Below are 17299 nucleotides of genomic sequence, written 5' to 3'. Positions count from 1 at the left end.
CCCTCTAGATGTCTGGGGCCTGGTGGTTCATGTCCTGGGGAGGAGAGTTATGGCTCCCCACACCTTATATTAGATAGTTACATGAAGAAACCTTCTGAGTACAAGCGCACTCACGCACACGGGTGTTCACAGACACACACTATCTTCCTTGGCTGCTGCCTCTAAGCATATCGTCCGTTGACAGTCTTGTGTGCCACTCAGTAGCATTCAGTATTTATTATTTGCTGTTAGTTATGCTTATCTAGGTTGCTGCTTTGCTTTCCCTACCGTGTTGTTCTCTTTTTGCTTTCTTTTGTTTTCCAGCTGAAAACATCCAGCAGATTTTTAGTGTCTTTTCTCTCTGTCCCGCTTCCCCTGTTTTTCTTTCCCTTTCCTATCCCCCAACCATGTCTGTTCCAATTGTAATAATTGAAAAGTAAAAAATAAATAAATCAAATAAATACTAAAGATCAATCAAGTGGACCAGTATGGCAAAGCCGTAGTGATCTACTTGGGAAAATAAAATATGTTGGACATTTTTATTGTCCTTTAATTCTTAAACAGTGCTGGATGGGACAGGCAAAAAAGGGGGAAAAAGTATTATTATTATTAGTAGTAGTAGTAGTAGTAGTATGTGTAAGATATGAAACTTCAGGTATAGGCCACCATGGAGTAACTTTGTGCTTCGTACCTGTAATGCTATACTGCCCTCTACAGAAACCAAACTGAAACCACAATAGAAAACAGACAGCTCCTTTTATTTTTTTATTGAAATATTTTTTTTTCTTGAAATCAGAAGAGAAGTAACAAAAAAAACAAACATAAACACAACAGTGTAAATGATTCGGATCATTATGAAATGAAGAGAGTAACACTGCACAATATACCCATATTTGTTGTGAATACAAGACACAAAAACATACAGAAAGACAAATACACCCATGTAAAGTGACTGTAACTAGCTTTTAACCATAAACCTCTGTACTTATGAACCTTATCTTGACTTTGTCACACGTCTGTTCCCACTGACAATTCAGTGATAAGTGAAATAAATTGTTATTGAATGTGAAAGGAGTCTTGGACTGGATCTTCTAAACTTATTAATTAGCATTTCCTTTCCAAACATTCTGACACAGGACGTTTTACAGATGAAAACCTTGAATTAAAGCTATACGCCATAAAAAAAAAAAAAACCCCAAACATTTCATCCTTACTGAAATGAGCAGACACCGCTTCAGCGTAACAAACAAATGTTGCAATGTTGTTAAAAGGAAATATGTTAAGTATGAACTGCTTTTCATGAACTTGTATTTTATTTTGTTTGCCTTTCATTCTAAATGTGGTTTAAGTTATTACAAACACCACAGATCATTGAACAAATAATATCCACATGCACCAGTTCCAACATAACATTTTTGCATTTCCTAAAGCTTACTTACATTTGAATCACAAATGTATTTTACCTGCAGCAACACTTGCAAACACATTTGTTTTCATTGCATAGTGAAGGTACCAAAGCAATCCACAATGAAAGAATATTACTCTTATCGTTACTTCTTACAGACTCTATTGTCCTGTAGAGGCCGCCATACAAAATAAAGCTGCCCTGTATTGAAATGCATTTTAACTGCAATACACATCAGATGCACCAAAAACACGTTTAAGATGCTATATGACAAATTTTCACTTTGTGCATATATTATACCTAAACAGTTGAAGGGGTCTACATGGCCGTCATACTAGGGTGGTCAGGGTCAAAGGTCATGATCTCCATGTGGATCAGACCTGTTCGGAAAAAAGAAAGGAAAGCAGTGTTATGAAAATATGACTGAAATTTGGATAGTATTATAATTCTGTTCATTTCACACACACAGTACTGATAAATTATGTCTTCACATGTTGTCAAAGTTTCCATCATCTCCATTCTCCTACATAACACCTGCACTTACTCTTCCACTCGCCAATGGCGAGCTCCAGGCTCTCGAAGGAGTCGTCATAGGGCTCAGCGTCTGGTTCGCAGTCTGGGTCGTGATATTCAGCCAGGTAAGGGTGGGACAGTCCCTGCTTAGCTGTCAGCCTGGCCTCAGGATCCAGCAGCAACATCCCCTCCAGCAGGTCTATAACTGGATGTATCAAGACACAAAACACTTTAAAGCTGATTTTTTTTAATTCAAAGATTCACTGCAGTAAAATCTACTCATCACACATGTAAAATGTGCGTCATTGGATTCAGCAGCCACGCTCTCCATATACACATATGCATACATTGCATACTTTAAATATCTGGTTTGAGCTTTAATCTAAGTGGAGTGTGAGGGTACATCTTTGTAAAGAAAACTATTCAAGATTGAATAAAATAAAGCAGCGCACCACCGTCATCCAAGCCTGGAAACGCTTCCTTGAAGTTTTTCTTCTTTTGTGGAGGGAGACCTCGCACATATGATTGTGCCTGAAACACACATTTGTTTCCATGTTAGAGCTTTATAAAACAGAAAAGATCAGCAGCAACAGCCAAACTGAAATCTCTGCAACACATGGAGAGTGTAAAAAGTAAGGCACGCAGACAAAGCCCTTCCAGAAACAGCTGTCGCAGCTCCACAGCCTTTTAAAAACACCAGACTGCAAAACTCACATCTTTACTCTGCATCTTCTGCACCAGGGAGGAGTCTGGAGTTCCTGTTAGACGGAGGATCTTCTTCAGCTGATCGATACCTGAACAAGCTCGTTAAGAAAGGCCGTGAACATTCAACATGCACGAGGTAGATCTGTTGGCAGAGTAAGCTTGCCAGCATTAGCTGAAAGCACTCTCAAATAAATATGGCTCCAAAACACTAACATGGTGCTAGTGAAGCTTTAAAATACAAAGTCCAAAACAAATGGTCAGTAGCACGATGGCCACATCCATCCTTTATGTACAGTAGATCATTTATCTAAGGTAAAAACCCAGTTACCTTTAAGACTTCCTATTGTGTCCAGTTCTCTGGGAGCTGTTCATTAAAATGTTTAAGGGAAGTATTAAAGCGTGCTATGTTCTTCGAAGGGAGGCCAGATTTCATCATCACATACTCAAGAGTTCAGTGCTGTCCTTCCTCAAAAGGGACTATTAAAAAATATATCTTTGTTGTTCCCGCAGTCTTTTCTTCCCTTATCATTATTATTATTATTACTACCTTATTAAAAGTTTTAGCATTAGACTTGAGTGATGTAAGTTGGACTTAATAGATAAAAAACTGACTAAATATTCCTGCAAACATCACCAACTCTTGAGTCAAGATTGGGGCAATGACATAATATAGACGTAGATTTTAGCAATAACATACTCTCAGTTTTTTGGTCATTGAGACACCAGGAATAACAAACCTTTACAGTGCTTCACCTGACTTTTTTTTTATTTTCTTAACATTAAAATAACCAGAAAACATGCTGGGTTGTGTCTCCCATAACTGAGCATCCAGAGTTTCATTAAAATATATGTGTGGATACTGTCCTGTCCTCGGAAAAGCACCTGGCCAGTGATCATTTCAGCCAGTATACAGGCAGCTGACCAGACATCCACTGTGGAGAAGAGTTCAAAAAAGGACCTGAGTATTAGCACATCGTAGCATGTTGCAACAGTCTGTTTATATCTTAAACAAATTACTATTTGCTTTGAAGGTAGACAACATCATTACCTGTCTGGCTGTAGTGCATCCAGTTAAATATGACCTCTGGTGCTCGGTACCACCGTGTTACAACGTAACCAGTCATTTCACTCTCTGTATGTCTTGCCAGGCCAAAATCCAGAATCTGAGATCAGAGATATTTTGTTGCATCTTCATCTACAGTTAAAATGAAATGCTTTGCCTATTTTATTTTAACTCCTGATTTTGACTGTATACACATTTTTTTCTTTCATCTTACCTTTAATTCACAGTTCTCATTCACAGCGAGATTACCAGGCTTCAGATCCTACAAGACATTAAGTTAAAATAATACAAAAAAAAACCCAGTTCAACATGTTCAACACTCTGAATGGCTTCTTTACTTAGAGAGAAAGGAATGTTTGCATCCTTTTTGGGTATTAGCAGTTACTGTGGGCCTTTCTCATTTCTCTAAGATATAACTCCTTGTTTCCTCCATTGACCTGGAAATTAGTAAAGTCGGTGTGTGGTCATTAAAGATGTTCAAAGAGAAGGCAAATGTTAAAGGAGGAGCTATAATAAAGGATGCACAGGGATGAGAAAGTGGCCATGTTTGTATCAGGTAATGTTTTTCTGTTTAGTGGGTCATTCCAAGAGCTGTGTACACCTTGTACTTACAGTTTTACCTTAATGCTGGTAAAAAGCAATGACATCTCAGAAATGTCTACTTTTCATTTTCATGTGGAAGAAAATTATTTCTGAAACACTGCCAAAACACAGAGGACAATGTTTTTAAATGTAAACACAAAAACTGATTCACATGTTGCCTTGCAAGACTATTCGCATGAAATGAGTTACTCTCCCTCTTTTATTACTCTTAATTATTTTGCTCCATTTATTTTTATGTATACAAAATTGTGCATTGATACTTTGGGTTAGGTAGCTTCATTTTTAATGCCTTTGAGCAGATTTCAAAATGAACCTGAATTATTAGATTCCTCAAAGACAGTAGGTCTCAAAAATGAAAAATGTGCATTTTTTTCAGTCTGGCATGAAAGTTGAATGAAAATGGAAAAATAGTATTTTTTCTCATTTTACGTCTAAGAATTTCATGTTAAAAATTATTAATACAATACAACTTTATACCAAATTATCTTATACATCTTTTTTTAATGTGAAGTTTGTGCTCAAATGTCATTATCTATGTCTAAACTCTGGACTGTAGCTTTAAGGCTAACAGTGCCTGTGTGACAAAGAGTAAATATGCCAAAATCACTTCACTGGACAATTTTCAGAAACATAAAGTAGCTCAGTGTGAAAAGGGTTACTAAGCTCTTCTTGAAACTGTTTTCACACATGCACTCCAGCCCTAAACTTTTCTACACTTTACCCGACCCGATAGCACTGTGATTGTCCAATCCTGCAGTGTGACAGAAGGGATAACTGTGAAAAATATCTGAACCCGACCCCCCCCCCCCTCCTCCTCAAATTGTCAGGAGTTATATGTTAAAACGGCCTAAGGTTCCAGCGATCCACAAATTCACAGTGAAACATTGAAACATCCAAGGAGATGCAGGCCACTGTCATCTCAGTAAAGAGTTCTGAAAGATCTGAAAATAGGTTAGGAATTGTGATGAAGTCTACTCTCATGCGACTTTTTTAAATATTGTTTGATTCAGACACTGCTGTCATTAAAAATAGAGGTGTAATGTGTTAAAATCAAGTAGAAAGGCTGAGTTGTTAGACCACATACTACATGGGTGCTAACGCTATGAGCAATGAGTCCTACGTTTCATTATGCTGGCTGCAGGTCTCTGTCCTCTTTGCTAAAAAAGAAACAAAACAAAACAATGACACTGACCCAGGTAAGGTAGTTTCTGCTGAATATTTCCAATCTTTATGCAAAGCTAACTAAAGTGTTAGCTAGCTCGAACGTCATACTGGTCCAGGATGAAATTTAAAAAGTAGATTTCCCAAAATGCCAAACTATTCTTCTAACAGCACTTTAGAGGCAAACATGATTCTGAGAATGCAGCAAATCTAACATTCAGTAATGTTCATATACCCACCCGATGAATGATCCCTGCAGAGTGAATGTACTGTGAAGAAAGAGAAGAAACAGTTTACACCCACAGCATAATACAGCATGTGTAGATCAGCTGAACACAGACAGTAATGTTTAATATAGCAGGCAGTTACTACTCTGTAAACAAAGCCTCCACCCACACCCGCAAAACCCAGTTGCTGTGATGTCACAGAAGCACTGATAACAAGAAGAAAACATCTTGCTATCAAAGATTCTGGCAGTTAAATTCAAAGACACAAAGCTGGCATTGTTTCTCACTTTGAAACCAGAATTCACACAGGCTGGGTGTGCTCCTGAGTGTTTAAAATAAACACAGTTTACATTTAAATAATATAGACTGCAGAACTGCTATCTTAATTTGCAAGATTTATTTCAGTTTGTGTAGCGCAGAATAAAGATTTATCAAAGGTTTAACAAATATGCCATTAAGTGTTGAGGAGACATCATATTTATATACAGTCCTCCATTTTCAGTGGTGATTGGAAAATTTTCTGACAAGTAGTTCATGGCCAGGTGAGGCCGATTAAGCAGATCTGAATTTGATTCCAACTTGTATTTGATAGCTGTTCACTGGACTCCCAATATGAGGAAAAAAGAAGTAAAGGAAACCATCATTAGGCTGAACACAGCAAACCTGTCAGAGAGACATCGAAAACCAACAATCTGGGTCATTCTTAAAACCTAGGAATCCCCTCAGCTCAGTGACAGCAAAAGGCCTGAGAGGACGATGACAACTACGGTCTGAAGACATAGAGACTGTTCATGTTTCTCAATAAATATCTGAGAATACAGAGTTGAGCGAATACATTCATGTCGTCATGTTAAGAAACTGTCTTTCTTTTTCACTCTGCATGTTTCACCTTGTGCTGCTGCTGTTGATGCAGTCTTTTATTACCTTAAAGCATTCAGTTCAGACTTGTTACTTGCTGACTGCGGCACAGTGGTGCAGTGGTTAGCACTATCGCCTCACGACAAGAAGATTCATGCTTCAAACTGGAGCTTACACGTCCTCTCTGTGCTTGTGTGAATTTCCTGCAGGGACTCTGGGTTAATCCGACAGATCTCAGACATGCATGCTGGTCTAATTAGCAATCCTAAATTGGCCATGGATCTGAGGCAGATAGAGTGTTTGAAGTGTTTAGCCTAAAGCACTTTGACTGGTCAGAAGTACTAGAAAAGCAATATATAAATGTCAGTTTATTCTATTCCATATACTCCTAAGACCCAGCAATTCATTCTTGTCCTCTGTGAGCGACATGAGTCTGAAACCTCTCCATCAACCAGAAATTATGCAACGTATCAGAGTCCTACTGTAGTGTCAAGAGGACATCCTGGCTTTCCTTTTGATGCCACATTTTGGGGGGTTGGTGCAACAGAGCGCATCAACTTTCATTTAAAAATCATGAGCATTGCAGCTTCTGCATTTCATGGCTGCAAGGGAGGTTAGCTGATGGTTTCTTCAACCTTAGGTTCTTATCTTCAGTAGTATTTCAGCTTGTAGAGTAATTTAAACTCTTTCAAAACAAAACTTTTGTACAATGTCTCTTATATTGGTCAGCAGAACTTACTAACTCCTATTTGTGAGTGAGACAGATGTATAGCCGTCTGGGGATGATGTTGAGGAGGGCCAGAGCAAGAAGGTGAAAGCTCAAAGGACAAACCAGCTTTCAGGGAGACTGAGCAGGGTTAAAGTGACTGCACCCAGTGCCCATTGTGGATGAGAAGCAATTTGTGAGCAGGGACTTTTTCACAAGAAAACAGAACAACGCTAGCCACAACCACAATGACCGCAGGCAGTCTGATTACATCAGGCAGTAGTTATGCAACCAGGTTGCATAGTTAATTAAATAATAACAATAATAATAACAATGATAATAATAATAATAATAATAATAATAATAATAATAATAATAATAATAATCATAATGATAATTTGGCAGTCGATCAAAGTGACCAATCATCTTAATGCCCTTGATAAGGGTAAAAAGAATAATGTCTGCAGGGGAGTCAAACTTACAGCTGTCAGGTGAAGTCATGGAGGAGTAGGAGGGTGAAAGCTCAGAGGAGCTTACAACTGCATTAAGCTGTACCTCTCCTTTCTTTATCAATTCAATGTTAAACCTACTATAATTGAGTTTTTAACATGAAAACAGAACAACACTGCTTGCAACTAGCAAACCTGGTGATTTCATTAAAACACTAATTAGACAATCTGGCTTTTAAAAAGTCACAGCATACAAACCACAGAGAGGCGCTCATCTCGGAAAGCATGTTCATATGTTCATATCTATGGCATGACTTGGATCCAGATATACTGCATCCTAGTTATAGACAGTACAATAAGTTGAGACAGATTCTTCAAGATTAGGCCGTCTATCAAAGTAACAAATGAGACTGATGCCTCTGATGAAGGGAAAAAAACAGATGCGGAATTAGCCATTTTCAACCTGCCGTCATGATTTTACTAAGACGTCAGCATGGAAAGAAGTACACCTCAAAAAGCAGCACCTCACAGCTCACCTTTCCACAAGTGTTACACAACACTGGCACTGTCACTGGTTTCATCCCTCGCTGCTTGACTGAGAGCGAGATTACGCTCCAGTAAACACTTTCAGCTCAATGTATCACACTTAAACAGCCTCCCGACTGAGAAAATGTTATAGTCTTCATTAAGCCAGTGATAAAAATCAAGGAAGCACTCACCTTCAAGCCTCTTAGAAGCTGGTAGAACAGGTATGTGACGATGCGATTGCTTAATCTCTTGGTCTTCATAATGTGGCCCAGATCCTGGGCTACAAAGGGCATTACCATATAACTAGAGGGAAAAGAACAAGAGTGAGAGGCCAGTTGTTAAAAGCAGCGGTTTACAAATCATTTAAAGCACAAAGACAATGTAAACCAGCATGTGGGGGGTGCGACACATTTACCACTGTGTCGCACCCCCTCTTCCTGAAACAAATGTGTTTAGAAATGTGGAAACTGAAATGAACAGCAGTGACTTTGCAAAGTGAAATGTTTTTAAATTTCCCTGGCACTGTTTGCTGTGATGGGTTTTAGTCATTGTAATTTTCTTTCATTTCAGTTCATGCTTGGATGTTACTGTTATCTCATGACCTCAGGATCTGCGCCTTTTGCCTACCTTTGTCCCGTCTCTGAGTGAGTGTTTTTGTCCTCCTGTGTATGCTGTATAGTCATAGCCTTCGTGTCTCAGTGTTTGCTGTGTTTTGGTTATTCCCTGTCTGTGGCGGGGCGTGGTCCGCAGTGCCGCTGCAGGGGAGATAGATGCACCTCGCCAGCATAAAAGGCTGTGCTGTCTGTCAGTATGTTGTTGTTGTGGTGGTGTATGTGTCAGCTGTGAGCTGTGGAGCTGTAGCCGAGTGTGTGAACAGCAACCAGAAGAAAAAATGTGTTAAATGCTCAAAAGCATGAACGTGTGGTCATCGGGTCTGTCGTGGTATTGCTACACTGTCACACTTAGCAGGTTAGTTTTCTCTTGTCTGTACATCAGACAGACAGCAGTCAGTAAACAGGGTTTATCAGTTAAAGTTAAGTTGTAGTGAGATTTGGAACAGTACTGCAGCTGTAACTCATGTGTGTAATGTTATATGTTTTTATTTATTTGTTGTTTTGCATTTCATTGTATTATTTTGTGTATTTTTTTGTCTGGACTACATTGTTGTACATTGTCTGATGGTTTGCTCAATTCTTTATTTATTGTTTTTGAGATGAAAGGTAGCCTTCTGGCTAAGTCTGGCATATTTACATTGATTTGTGTTCAATGTTCAATAATATGCAACGTTTTTAAGCAGAGGTTTGCTCTCTGTTCATTGTCCTGCATTCATTGTCTTCACCTGTCGTTGACTGCTTTCAGCTGCGTCTTCTCTTTTGCATCAACTTTGGCCATTGGCTGCTTTTTCACATATTTTCAGTCCAGTCCTTATAAGTGACTGGACTGAAAATGAGCACAAAAGCAGAGGAATGCTTTTTTTGTTCGTTAAGACACTTAACACTGACCTATGAGTCATTCAGGCATTAAAAAAAATCTCAAACCAGGATGAATTAGTGTTGTGTCTACAGACAACTGAGCAAAGAACTCATTTTAAATTGTTATATGGACCAGCAGCCTGTCACAAAGTGCATTATATGCTCTAATGTTTTAGTTGGCCTAAGTTGGCTTACACAGTTTAACAGGCATAAAATAGTATTTCTGCACTAACAGGGTGAGTCCCAAAGAGCCTTTAGCTGAAATCCTGACATGATGTGCAGTAAGTCCTTAAAGTTTTGAAGAAACTGAACAAGTGGAGGACAAAGGACAAAGTATCTGAAAGCGAAGTCGTAGGAAAAAAAACACCAGCAAAGACCTGACACAGTACCTGAGAGATGGTGCTGTTTAAATTGATGGACTAGAGCACTGTGAGGGATCATTTTGACAGAGAGCAGAACGAAAGGCAGCCAATGTACAAAGAAGAGCTTTGAACGTCCTTCAAGAAGCCTGGAGAACTATTCCTGAAGACTACTAAAAGAAAGCTTACCTAAGAGAGGTCAGGCTGTAAATGCTGACAGTTTTTTTCATGTCTGTTGCTTAATAAGCCCATGCTCTGATTTCCTCTACACAGCTGTGCCTGCTTTAAATCTGCTTCTGCATGGGAGCCTGAAGATCCTGGCCATTTAATATTATTTTTCCAGTCCCATCCTTAGATACTGAGAAGTACCCAGACTCTCTGAATGATATTATGTACTGTAGATGATGAAACACACAAATTGATAGCAAAATACACTGAGGGACATTTTCTTAAACTGTTGAAGTTGCGTCTTACACAGTTTGTCACGATGGTGAAGCCCTTTCCAATCTTTACTCCTGACAGACTTGCACTCTTTGGGATTTTTTTTAACACAGTTGTGTTACTGACCTGTTGCCATGACAGTGTCAGATGTTTCACCCAGTATGTTTTTAACATTATAGATACATACTTTGCTGAAATGTGTTGCTAGTGTCAAAATCAGGTAATTCTTTCTTTTAACATTCATCAGGTCCCAATCAGCCCAAATAGCAAAGAGAAATTAAAGATGCATGCCATGGAAGAGTTCAGGTCTTAGGAGGTTAATAATCAAAATTACTTACTTTTAGCATCTGATATATTGTGTTTGTATTATTTTGGGTTTAAAACACAGGGTTTGTAAGTCACTGCATTCTGTTTTTGTTCAAATCAACGGAGCTGAATAGCGCATTTGAAGCTTTTTACATGTGGAGACACAGTTGGACAACTGCTAAAAAGACAGCCAAAACAAACAAGAATCAGCTTGCTCTCACACTAGCTTTTTTGAACTTTTCACACATCCATCCACACACACGCACATGCACGCGCACACATGCATGCGGGGTCTCAACAAGTTGCAACAACTAGCGGGAGAATGCTACTCCTGACTTTCAACTTACAAGGTTTGGAATTTCTCCAGTGTGGGGTCAGGTGTGAAGACATTAAGAAGGCAGATCACCTTTAAGGAAAAACACAGTGAGGAAATTAGTAAAACACCAATAGCTCAAGAACAGACTTACAGTGTATGAAACACTTCAGGAGCTCTATATTTGTCAGGGGGTCACATACAGTTCAGTGTTAGTAGTAGGATAGGTAGTAAAATCTACTAGTTCTGGGTTTTTGTGACTTTGTGACTCCTGTTTTCAAAGCTGTAAATAAAAGTAAAATCTTTGTTACAATGAGTCATTTAACATCAAAGGGATCCAACTTTGAACATCTTTGCATTATCTAAAAATAAAGTGTGATGGTTAGAAATTGTTAAAAAAAAAAAGCCCCTCTGTTGAATTAAAAACAACAACAACAAGTGATTCACATTTTTAAACATGTTTCCACATGTCAATGGAAGCAAAGCTGAAACTCATTTAAATGTTTTTCAAGGAAAATACTGAGCCATGAGGGTTCCACCAATACACAACAGTCTCAGCTCATCAAGGCCCACTGATGAGATTATGGGGCTTTTGTTGAAGGGTCAACAAAGTGTGCTTATCCTCAAAATTGACCTTTTTTTCCAGACAGGAGAAGAAAGAGCAAAGGTTATAAGTAACTCATCTGTATCTTTCCCAACAGAGTCACTTTGACAGCACTAATTTGATATACTAGAGTTCTTCTAATGTCATTCAAATTACAAATTTACATCTTAGAAAAATGACAAATTCAGATGTTTCTGTCATGCTAGAGTCTGACCTTCCTGTCTGAGTAAGGATTAAGCATAAACACCTACTGTATGACAGGGATTATAATGCTTCATGTTAATAAATCATCTTATTTTCATTGACTTTTCTTACATTTTCATGCTGTATGTGACGGAGCAGCCTGAGCTCTCTGTAGGCCCGCGTGGCGTGGATGAGGGACTGAAAAGGCCGGTAGAGCTTCTTGATGGCCACCTTCTCCTTGGTCTTCTGGTCGATGGCAGAGCTAAATGGGACCAACCACAGACTCAGTGATTGAAAACACAGTGGCCATTGTAATCTAGCACTGCTATTAATCTGTACTAATTTCGGTGCTGAATATTCTAATCTAATCTAAAAAAATCAGTGAGCTGATAAAGTCATTGAACTAATAGAGTCATACATTGACACAACAACTAATACAATACATGTATTTCATATGGCTGACCAATCCATTCATTAACTAAACACTGATAAGTATTGCTGCTTTTTGGAAATGAGCTCTGAATGAGCCATGAAAATTTCCCAAACATAGAGATGAATGTTTGGTCCATATGTAGCCCACATTTGCAGTTTCCTATGCAGGACATCTGGTTTTGACTGACTGTGGTTTAATTTCAATTCAATTCAATTCAATTCAATTTTATTTATATAGCACCAAATCACAACAAAAGTCACCTCAAATCCATTGCAGGTCTGCCTTATATATGCCAGCGGTCGGGTGTGTTGGGATATTTGGGCCACATGTGGTCCAAATAACACTTACCAGCGCTGTACTGCACCGTAAATGCCTAAAAAATAACCCAGAATAGGTCCAACCCTAACATAACTATCTTGTTACATAATGTCACCTTATGTCATGTTACCTTATGTTACATTACATTATGTTATGTTACATTAGATTATCTTACATCAGGTCATGTTACGTAATGCAACATTACATTGTTACGATGCATTGCATTAACTTACATTATGTTATGTTGCCTTTGATTATGTGACCTATTTATCTGTAAAGCCAGAAATGCAGCGTTCGAAAAGTATTCACGTATTCTGCAACACTAATCAAAATCTTTATGATAATATCAGTAATACGATTCTGTCTGTCAGTAGCTTATCATTAGCTAGAGCCATGTCTGGGATATCCTGGATTCCTGCAGGCTGGGTTCTTCTGTGTTAGTGGAGAGATTCTTGTCATATCAGAGAACCTGCATTGACTTGCTGAGTGGCCTCAGGGGGACAATTGTGTTTCTGTTAACAGATGAGAAAGCCAGCTAGACCCATTCAGGGAGCCAAACGAATTTCCAAGAAATTCAGAAACCTTAGTGAAAAACATTTCAAGAAGATAATTTAAATATATTCAGACTAAGCAGAGAGAAATGAAGCCACACTAAGCCGTTTTTAAAACGCAACATTACCTAATGGAAAATCATTATATTACCACACACTTTAACATGTTTACCAGTTTTCCAAATCATTTATGATTGTTGGAGTTGGATCTTTTTGTTATTTTTGTTGTTGTTGTTTTTACATTTTGTGTTTAAAAACGCCATAATAAATACTTCCCTAGAGGGGATGAATTCGTTGTTGGTACTAAACCACGTCAAATAATAGTTTAATATGTTTAGCCTTTTATGGCAGTTTTAAACTTAATCGTAGGCCACCAAAAAACACAACAAAAACAACTTTATAGTTTTCTGTACACAGTAGGGAAAGGAGCGATACAAATTATGTCTGCACTGTCGCCATCGCCCGGGTAAACTCACCACACTGTCCCGTAAGCTCCGGAGCCGATGGCCTGCAGGTTCGCGTATCTATGCGGGACGTCCCACGTCGTTTTCTGGATCTCCATTCTGTGGAAACCCGGTCTCACCGGGGAATCCTTCACTGGAGACTCCATAGCGCTGTTTTGTTTTGTTTTCCAGTCGGGTTTTGACCAAGAAAGTTCTTCACAGCCTCGGTCTTGCAACCTGACAGGTGAGCTCTAGGGTAGGATCCGCATAGAGACACGCCCACGCGTCCTAGTAGCCTGCCCCCGGTCACGTGAGCAGCTGAATCGAGGGTTATCTGCTCGTGCCTGTCTGACCTGAGCTGTAAAACCATATATACCTTTTCAGCCGAGCCAAATCTGGACCTTTATATATGCCACTGTGACACAGAGCACAGCACCCCCCAGGACGAGACAGAGATAGCGAGCATTAACCAGAAGTTCTTTGTGTAGCAGGCTGAAGCAAAAGGGGATTAACGGCATCTTTCATGGGTGTGTCGGCTTCTTTTTACCGCGCACCTGGAGGACAGGCCCACCAGTTTTTGCCTAACTGGCACCGAATGGAAAACCCACATACCGGCAGTGTTGCCAACTTAGCGACTTTGTCGCTATATTTAGCGAGTTTTCAGACCCCCTAGCGACTTTTTTTCTATAAAAAGTCGCTAAAAAAAGACGTGAAAGCGCGTATCGCTTTTACTCTCAACAAGCAGCGGGTGCTGTAACGCAGTCAGTTCTTCTTTTAATCTTTTACTCTTATGCTGTTTTGTGGATCACAAGGTTTAAAACTACTTATAAACACACACACACAAAGTAACTCCACCAGAGTGCCTATTTCGGGTCACTTTTGCCGGTCCAAGCCCGGGTAAAGGAGCAGGGTTGGAATTGTGACATTAAAAAAACAATAATTGCTAAAAGAAATTTAATTTGTAGTTCTAAATAAACTCTAAATGCATTTAGGACGTTTTTTACTCACTTTATGTCTCTTCCACGATGTTATTTCTCTCTCCAACGACATAGGTTACAATTATATTAGCGTGACCAATTATGCAAATTAGGTGATGACGTCATTTAGCGACTTCTAGCGACTTTTAGGACAGCCAATAGCGATTTTCCTTACTGAGGAGTTGGCAACACTGCATACCGGGTAGGCCATCGCCCGCTGAATTGATCAGAGTGCGCTGTAAGGGAAGAGACGGTGCTGCTCGTTGTAACAGATAACGGGGCCAACATCATCGAGACTGTTCGGCTTGTACCAACGCTTCTCAGCATGAGCAAAGAGCTGATGCGGAGGGCCAGGATGAAATGTGGATGGACTCTGAGTCAGACACAGAGTCTGAGGTAAGGGGAGCTCTCGGTGAGTGTTGTTATAGGAGCAAACACATTGTTGTTGTTTTTTTCTTTTTACTTATGTAAACTGTGCATTAATCAACAGCATTTGCAGCTATAATGTTCGAGTTCCCTTTTGGCTTTTCTGATTCATATGAATATATAGAAAAAATCTCTGCATGGCCCTTGTCTGAAAGGTGGCACCACCAACAAGTTCACAGTGGAAACCAGGTATTTATGAAGGATTCATGGTGAAGTGTCACAAACCTGTTTTCTGTAAAACTCTATCATCTTCCCTGTGCAGAGGAGCAGGTACTGTTGGCCTTGGTCTACCAATGGAAAGTCCATCTGAGGCCAAAATGTCCTGAACTGACAACAAGGATGGCAGCTGCAGTGTGGAGTACATCCCATATGAGGCTGGCACGTACAACCTCAACATCACGCATAGAGGACAACCTATCACAGGTGCTGAATGGTATTTTAGTAGTATTAAGAAATACAATTGTGAGAGAAGAGCGTCTTAAGTGTATAGTGTTGAAATGTACTCCATCTGCTGCTGTTAAAAAGGGGGAGGGGGCTTAAGTATTTCTTCTAATTTTCCCTCATGTCTTGCCTGAGCCCAAGAAGGCAAATATCCATTACAACCATGATGGGACCTACCTGGTGTGTTATGTGCCAGACATGACTGACAGATACACAATTCTCATTAAGTACGGAAGAGACGAGATCCCTTATTTACCCTACTGAACCAGGCTTCTGTATACCAGAGATGCCAGCAAGTGCACTTTCACAGGTATGTACTGGACAAATGGGCTTCTGCAGTCATAGCAGTTATAGAGGTTTTGTTGTTGTTGCTGTTGTTTTCTTTACTTTTTGTGGTTTTTCTACTAATTTGTCAAAGTCAGTTGTACTGCTGATCAGCTTCTCATTTCCGTAGGAATAATTAGTAAAACATAATGTGTGGGGGGGCAGCACGGTGGCACGGTGGTTAGCACTGTTGCCGCACAGCAAGAAGGTCCTGAGTTCAATTCCACCATCAGACCGGGGTCTTTCTGTGTGGAGTTTGCATGTTCTCCCCGTGTTTGCGTGGGTTCCCTCCGGGTACTCCGGCTTCCTCCCACCGTCCAAAGACATGCAGTTTGAGGGGATAGGTTAATTGGATAATCCAAATTGTCACTAGGTGTGACTGTGTGAGTGAATGTGAGCGTGAATGGTTGTCTGTCCCTGTGTGTTGGCCCTGCGACAGACTGGCGACCTGTCCAGGGTGTACCCCGCCTCTCGCCCTATGACAGCTGGGATAGGCTCCAGCGCCCCCCGCGACCCTGGAAAGGATAAGCGGAAGCGGATGGATGGATGGATAATGTGTGGAATACTGATACAAAATGCACCTAGATTTCAACATCCACATCTGATTCTTATAAACAATATATGCCCCTTTTTCCAAATGTTGCTTTCTATTGCTATTAAAGTTCTTGCAACCAGGAGAGATCAAAGGGTGTTTTGTGCTGGTTTTCACTCAGAGCGCAGAAATCCATAGTTGCTCATACAGGATGTAATATATTTCAGAAAATGTTAAACAGATTTACAAATGGGTAAATACCTATAAATATGTCTCTTTAGAACACGAGTAGGTATTTCTCAGACAGTATAAGTGGCTGGGTTAGTGATATGAAATTAACTCGCAGACTTCTTGAGCTGTTGTCCAGTTTCATACATACAATGAACTGAGGTATTCTCTTTGGTTAATTACTTGTTTGACAATGGCAACGATTGCAAGTATTCCTCCCCAACCACATCTACTAAGGGGACACCGAACTTATGCTCTCCAGAGATGATTATGTAGGTGTTCTGTAAGGATGACGAGTTTTGAAAAAAGTCATGTGATACAGATTTTCTCTCAGTATACCTGCTGCTCATATCTCATCATTTTTCTGTGCATTGGTATGTGGTATTCCTCACACTGTGCTCCTCAGTTACACCCCCTGCCCAATCCTCACACTGCTTCCTCTCTCATAACTGTGTGTCTCCATTTCCATTTTATATTGCACAAACTAATGGACTGACAGAGTAGGTAGGAAAGCGTGGTGAAATGGCACTTTGGCTAATCTAGCTTTCTGTTTATAACGGTTATACACCCTGTGCACGAGAAAATGCTAATTTCTTGTTTTAAGACCGGATGTAGGGTTGTACATTTCCAGTAGCTTTATTTTGCGGTCAATCGCTACTGCGAAGGTGGACTCCAAAATCATGTCCAAAATACGAAAACGGAGAGATCGCGTTAAGTTCAAAAGAGCAGGAGGTGTGCTGTGTCATAAAAA

The 17299-nt window shown here is 39.8% G+C and overlaps 1 protein-coding gene across 1 annotated transcript; it reads right to left on the bottom strand.

Moving 5' to 3' along the window:
• Nucleotides 1-718: 718 nt before the first annotated feature.
• zgc:171775 (STKc_p38 domain-containing protein) lies at nucleotides 719-13985 on the bottom strand. The gene is made up of 12 exons (XM_031733950.2): nucleotides 13654-13985; nucleotides 12008-12137; nucleotides 11123-11181; nucleotides 8389-8500; nucleotides 5669-5698; nucleotides 3880-3927; nucleotides 3651-3765; nucleotides 3463-3534; nucleotides 2612-2691; nucleotides 2350-2428; nucleotides 1929-2102; nucleotides 719-1764 (listed from the first exon to the last, which is right to left on the bottom strand). Exons 1-12 carry the CDS (start codon nucleotides 13785-13787, stop codon nucleotides 1703-1705), a joined length of 1095 nt encoding a protein of 364 aa, XP_031589810.1. The 5' UTR covers nucleotides 13788-13985; the 3' UTR covers nucleotides 719-1702.
• Nucleotides 13986-17299: the final 3314 nt, after the last annotated feature.

The sequence above is a fragment of the Oreochromis aureus genome, linkage group 20 (genome assembly GCF_013358895.1).
Source record: "Oreochromis aureus strain Israel breed Guangdong linkage group 20, ZZ_aureus, whole genome shotgun sequence".
Lineage (NCBI taxonomy): Eukaryota > Metazoa > Chordata > Actinopteri > Cichliformes > Cichlidae > Oreochromis > Oreochromis aureus.
This window is presented reverse-complemented; position numbering and strand designations above follow the sequence as displayed.

Excerpts from the sequence above, each read along its gene's own strand:
- zgc:171775 (XM_031733950.2), bottom strand. The coding sequence starts at position 13,787 with ATGGAGTCTCCAGTGAAGGATTCCCCGGTGAGACCGGGTTTCCACAGA. Across the intron at positions 12,138-13,653 it reads GGAGCTTACGGGACAGTGTG|CTCTGCCATCGACCAGAAGA; the intron begins GTGAGTTTACCC and ends GGTCCCATTTAG. Across the intron at positions 2,692-3,462 it reads GCTTTTCCGAGGACAGGACA|GTATCGATCAGCTGAAGAAG; the intron begins GTATCCACACAT and ends GAGCTTGTTCAG.